General features: G+C 43.5%; 1 protein-coding gene across 1 annotated transcript in view; it reads right to left on the bottom strand.

Annotated features, from left to right (window-relative positions):
- DIAPH1 (diaphanous related formin 1) overlaps positions 1-6,822 on the bottom strand; it is a 196,575-nt gene that overhangs the window by 90,522 nt on the left and 99,231 nt on the right. The window contains 2 exon segments of the mRNA XM_019506582.1: positions 5,751-5,759; positions 6,178-6,292. Of these exon segments, the coding sequence (XP_019362127.1) occupies positions 5,751-5,759; positions 6,178-6,292 (124 nt within the window).

The raw sequence follows: 6,822 nt of genomic DNA, 5'->3' as shown, positions 1-6,822 counted from the left end.
GAGAAGATGTTTCTGTTTCCTGCAGAAACAGACCACTGAGCTATATTCCTGGGTGCAGAGGGACGTGTGAAACCTACTCTAGAGTCTATATTGCTGTACCTAACATCCAGTTGGGTTTCAGTTAATTTTGGAATCAGCTCAGAGAGCAACTGATCTTTTGTGACCAAGCTCATATTTCAAGTTCATTACATTTTCACAGGCTGGGAGTCTCCAATAAGTTGAACTTGCTTTTGTACGAGCACAGAATCCCTTCCTTCCCTTCTATTTGCTTTTAGCTCCATAAATATTACATAGTAATCAGACAGACACTTTGCATAGTACACTCAGCAAAATTGAGAAGAGAGTACCAACAATGGCCTGCTATAGTACAAAAAGGATGAGGGGAGATGCAGCCCACAGGCAATTAATAGTATGAGCAGACATAGTATATACCATGCTAACTTCTCAGCAAGCTTCTCTGATCTTAGGTGTACCAAGCACAAGTGCAGCACATCTTGCCAAACAAAACAGGGAAATTGCAGAAATAAAGGATGGATTTAGTAAGTGGATTGGGAAGTTCACAGACTAAGTGCTTAAATGGCAGCCCATGGATACTCAACATATAATCACTTTGATGACCATGAAAGCTTGGCTGGGCCTACACATGAAATTTAAATGACCAAATTAAAATAACAGTGCAAGATCATGACTGGGAACCTTGCAAAATGAAGCAATCCCAATTGATTTAATCTCCTGTGCTGGTTGCAAATGTACCTAATGTCTTATTATGCTAAACCAGTAATAAATAACTGTATATCCCTAGGTGACTATCCTCCCTGTTGACACATCCTCCCTTGCTTGAGGCATATTTCTCGGAACAGGCATTCAAATCAAGAGCCGTCCCATTTGATTTAAGTATAAGCTCTGGACTGATCTAAAGCTTGCAAAAACAAGTTTCACAACTAGACAACCGAAAACAAGATCCAAACAGTTAGCAATTGTAAGATGATGGTCCCTCACCATCTGCTTTGTTCAGACTTTAAATTGACCAACTATGAAGGAGGAATGCTTTGAAGCTATACAGCTGAAGAGCATAAGAATGAAATAGTTTCTGGCAAGATGCACTCCAGGAGAGCAAGAAATCACTGCAACATTGTAACCTGAGCCCAGCTGATCACTCTCCAGGAAGGATGCCTGCCAGTGAAGGCAGCAAAGACTAAAATTGCTTTCTTCCTGCTTTGGTGAGAGACACTATTGCAGCTAACATATACTAGGACTTTTATGATAGCTCATTTACTGAATATTGGGAAGGAGTCTCTGTCATTTAGTTTACTAGCTTGTTTGTGGCATGATTATTAAAGCCTTTCTGTCATTAATTAAACAAGGTGTCGTGTCAATCCTTAACTGCACTAGGTTCGAATCCTGCTTTTGACTGCAACACACTTTTTTATTAATAGTATGTTGATATTCCAACAGAGACTCTGGAAAAGGAAGGCAAATGTAAATAGGTTACAAGTGCTTTGGTTGCCTCTCTCAGACACTGCTCTTAATACTAAGCCACTCACTTCTCAGGGAGAGAGAAAACCAGACCCTCACCATATAAATAATTGAACTGCCATTGGCTACTTGACTAATTGAAAGAAAAATCAACATTGGAGCATGGAAAAAAGTGAAGAAAGGGGAAAGAAGGGCAGAGCCACTCTGCTGACAGTGCATTCCAACTCTCATTTCTCAGACAGAGAAGGGATTCTTCTTTACCCTTGGGATAAAAATGATTAAGATTTGAAAGAAAAGAGCAGCAACTAAAAAGGTGTGAATTTAAATATTTCACAGGCAAGAATGTGGTGAAGGCAGGAGATGGCCAAGTGCAGCTTGCATCTTTCTGAAAGCAGGGCTCAATGCACAGCCAAATCCATTAAACAAACCTAAGTACAGCTGTGTAATTTTAATTGAAAGCCAGTAAAAAATTAAAGGCTGCCCTAGTTATACCAAATTGGAACTGAGCATTTGAGGTACTTCTTCAGGAAATTTTAACGCTCAAGAGAGATGCTACAGCACTGATTCACTTCCACAAGAACAATGGAAAGTAATAACTTCTCCATGTACAGTTTACTAAAAATATCAACCTCAGCCAGCTTGTTTCCCTTTCCCCAGAGAACAAGCTCCCCAACTTTACAAGCAAAGGATGTCACATAGACCTGTGGTTTCCCAGGAACCTTTGTACCAATGGATCACTGTTAACTCTCAGCATTTCTTATGGATGGATCAAACTTCTAACTGGAAAGACCACAGATGTGTGCATAGCCCAGAGTGATACAAGGATCACCAACATTGGAAACAAACAACTTAGAGAGCTATTTATCTAGCTCCCTACCCTTCCAAAAGAGAGCAGAAATCCTTGAGTGCTAAATGCCTTTGAGAGGGAACCCAAGCCTTCAAACCTCTTTTCACCACTTTAATCCACTGCTAAGTAGCATGCATTTGAGCCTGAATCATTTTCAACCCCTGCCATACTAATGAGAAACGCAGCTCGACCCTACACAGGGTTTCCATTATTACTATACAACCTGCCCTTTCAGTAACCACTGCACATATGACACTGTCCAAGTTGAAGAGTTTAAACTAGCAACAGAAATCAAGGACAATAAGAAGTCCTTCTTTAGGCATATAGGGAACAGGAGGTAAACAAATGGAAGTGTGGGGCCACTGCTTAAGAACGCAGGACAGCTGGTTATTGACAGTCAGGAGAAAACCAAACTCCTGAATGACTACTTTGATTTGGTATTTCACTGGACTAAAGGGAAAATCATACTAGATAAGGTTCAAAATGGGCATGGTGGGAATGACCGCCTTCCTACTGTTGACATTGAGCTGGTGCGTGATAAGTTAGAAAAGTTAGACATGTATAAGTCAGCAGGACTCGATGAACATCTGAGAGCGCTGAAGGAGTTGGCCAAAGTCACCGTGGGACCTCTGGCGAAACCCTTTCAAAGCTCATGGAGCTCAAGGAAGGTTCTTGAAGACTGGAAGAGAGCCAATGTTGTGCCCATCTTCAAGAAGGGAAGGAGAGAGGACCCAGGCAACTATACGCCAATTAGCCTAACTTTTATCCCAGGGAAAATCCTGACTGGACACTGGTGTTTGCAAATGGGTCACGGTACAAAAAAGGTTGAGAAACACTGCTCTATACAACCCCCTGCTATTATCCCCACATAGTGGTGACACCCCTTCCTCTGACAGAATCATAGAAAGTTAGGATTGGAAAGGACCTCAGGAAATCATCTAGTCCAACCTCCTGCTCAGAGCAGGACCAGCCCCAAACAGATCATCCCAGGCAACGCTTTGTCAAGCCAGGTTCTGAAAACTCCCAAGGATTAAGCTTCCACCACTTCTCTGGATAACCTGTTCCAGTGTTTTACTACCCCCCTAGTGAGACAATTCTTCCTCATATCTAACCTAAACTTCCCTTGCAACTTGAAACTGTTGCTCCTTGTTCTGGTATCTGCCACTACTAAGAATAGCCTGGCTCCATTCTCTTTCAAACTCCCCTTTCAGGTAGTTGAAGACTGCTATTAAGTCTCCTCTTCTCTAGACTAAATAAGCCCAGCTCCCACAGTCTTTCCTCATAAGTTATGTCCCCCAGCCTCCTCACCATTTTTGTCACCCTCTGCTTGACTCTCTTTAATTTGTCCACATCCTTTTTGTAGTGAGGGCCTCCAAACTGAACACAGTACTCCAGAAGTCACTTCACCAGTGCTGAATAGAGGGGAAATATCACTTCCATTGACCTACTGGCAACACACCTACCAATGCAGCCCAGTATATCATTAGTCTTCTTGGCAACTAGGGCACGCTGCTGACTCGTATCCAGCATATCGTCCACTGTAACCCCCCAGGTCCTTTTCTGCAGTCAGTCAGCCCCCAACCCATACTAGTGCATGGGATTGTTCTGTCCTAAGTGCAGGACTTTGCACTTGTCCTTGCTGAGCCTCATGAGGTGCCTTTTGGTCCAATACTGCAATTTGTCTAAGTCACTCTGAATCCTAGCCCTACCCTCCAGTGTATCTACTAATCCCCTGTTTGGTGTCATCTGCAAAGTTGCTGAGGGTGCACTCTATGCCATCTTCCAGGTCACTGATGAAGACATTGAACAAAACCAGCCCCACAACTGATCCCTGGGGCACTCCACTTGATACTGGCTGCTAACTAGACATCGAGACTTTGGTTACTACTCAGTGACCCTGATGCTCCAGTCAGTTTTCTATCCACCTTACAGTCCATTCATCCAGCCTATACACCCTTCATCCAGCCCATACTTCCTTAAAATGATTATGAAATGATATCCAAAAGGGTTGGAAGGTTTATACGTTATCTATCTAGGTGAGCCATATCCTGCCCAAGGGCATTAGAAATGCTTAAGTGATAGAAAAGATAATTCCTTTATCTATGCCATCAATCTGACCAGGACACCTAATAGAACTCTCATTTTTTTTAGTTGGTATTTACTCCAAATCAGTGCAATGTCACTCATCAGCAAACATGGCTACCTAGCTGCCCTCCCAAGAGCAGCTGTGAAAGCTGCTAAGGCACCACTGGGGTTGGGGACCAGCAGTGGTATCTCAGCAGTAAACAGAATCCTAAACCTAGCCAGATCATCTGCAAACAGTGAGGGAGGTTGGAGAGGGTTTCACTGCAGCACTGTAAGAACATTCCTGTTATGCTAATGTGCGAGTCACTTCCAGAAAGATGCCAGAGGCACCTGGCAGCCTGTCAAGCTTCTTACTGAAACAAATTAAAGTGCAGCTCAAGACAAACAGATCAGCTAAAGAGGAAAAATTATACTATCTATAAATATGCTAATTCTCGTGTAGGAAAAAAGGATGAGGGGTTTGAAGCTGAACTGTAACTAGTTTCACTTATAAGGGGTTGAGATGAACACCTAAATAAAACGAAGCTGAGGAGACAGATTACCATGATAGTCTGCAATGTGATGAGCACTTACAAGCCACCATGTCAGATTACAAGCAGGGGCCTTCATCTACTAGGACACAGCTAGGTACCCCTATCTTACAATTTTATTGAAAAATTAACATGCCAGCCAAGGCAGGAGGCCCAAAATAGGAAGAAGAATGGTAAGGTTTCCCTGACAGAGAAGGAACCTTTGTATTTGTATGCATTTGGGAGTACAAAACTGTACCCTCCTAAGACAAAGTGTTACCTGGGGAAGTATAGAAGGAAGTAAAGATTCAGAACAGACCAAGAGCTGGAGCTGAGGGAACAATAACCCTTTCAGTACAGAAAGGGAAAACCTGGGCAGAGATAAACACAACATCTAAAAAGAGAAATAAAATAATGCTGTGGGAACTGCTGCACCCATATAATGATGGGGTGAGAGCTACAACACATTAGAAAATCACCTATGAACAGTGATGAGCAACATTTGCATATCCTATTTTCAACTGCTCTAAAACAAAGGAACAAAAAGGAAAGAAGCCTGGGGCTCATGGAGGGGCCTAACATAAATTTAAGTAGGTGAATTCAGCTGCATTCAACAGGTAAATCACACACTTACCAAACAGCAACAGGAAACAGGCTTATTAATGAGACTTAACCACCTCTGGGATGCTCCCCAGAGATCCCCTTCTCTAAGCCTAGTCACACTTGCCTGAAATTCCTTTTTTTACAGAATAGTAATTACTTTCACTCCTCAGAAAAAATGCTTTTCAGATGCCAGAAGCTGCCTTGAGCAGTCTCAGACTGATGCTACTCACCCTTCGAGGCTGCAGGTAGTGGTCAGAGAAATCCATTGAAGAGAAAGCAGAAATGAGGTCAGGATGCAAAAGGGAAAGGAAATTCAAAATGAACAAACAATACTGTAATATTAAATGACCAAATCTTGCCCCCACTATCCCCATAGTCTCAGGCCCGGCACAATGCTTAGGATCCATAGGAAAAGATCTCAGTGTCACCATAAAGAAGCAGGTCTATGAAAGTGCTAAATCCACTGCATATTACATACCCTCCTCTTCTGGGCCCACCTTCCTCACCACTACAAGGTAAATAGCTTCCCAGTAACTAGCACCAATAGCACTCCTTCTAAAGAAAGTTTGGTATCCTCCCAAAGTATTCCCACTATCTTCTTACTCATCTGAACTGGCTAAGGAAACGGGGGGGAGGGGCACTGAGTATAGCACTCACACTTCGTTTGAGCAGAAAACATCACTGTCAGCTTAGCAAAGAGGTCTTCATTCTCAAATCGCTCTTCCTTGGCTTTGGTCCAGAAACAGTCCTGGGAGAGGTCCTCAACTATAATCTGTAGTGGAGGCAAGGCAACAATTTATGGTCAGAAGCAGAATAAGACCCCACTCTACTTATCCAACATCATACACAATCTCACAACTCCCTGGTTGGTCTTTCAGTACCTTTCATTGGGCTCTTGCCCAAGCCCTTTGTCATAGCCCTTCAGCAGGGATGGAGATAGGGAAAAGGGTGTTTTTTGTTTTGAACTGAACATTATCCCCTTCCCTCTGCCTGTCTCCAAAACCCCTGTCTCCTCCGTTATTCCTTGTTATGCCAGGGGGCGCTAGGGGAAACAAGGTCTCTCCCAAACCCTTCTGGTCCCCCCTAGTGAGTTTACAGACTGTCACCAGGTCCCCCCTCAGCCTTCTCTTGTGAAGGCTGAACAGGTTCAGGTCCCGCAGTCTCTCATTGTAGGGTCTGCCCTGCTGCCCCCTGATCATGCTGGTGGCCCTCCTCTGGACCCTCTCAATGTTGTCCACATCCCTCCTGAAGTGGGATGCACAGAACTGGACACAGTACTCCAGCTGTGGCCTGACCAGTGTT

The sequence above is a fragment of the Gavialis gangeticus genome, unplaced genomic scaffold, assembly GCF_001723915.1.
Source record: "Gavialis gangeticus isolate Ggan-Ray unplaced genomic scaffold, GavGan_comp1, whole genome shotgun sequence".
In the NCBI taxonomy this organism is placed as follows: domain Eukaryota; kingdom Metazoa; phylum Chordata; order Crocodylia; family Gavialidae; genus Gavialis; species Gavialis gangeticus.
The sequence above is the reverse complement of the archived record's forward strand: the minus strand, read 5'-3'. Positions and strand labels throughout refer to the sequence as shown.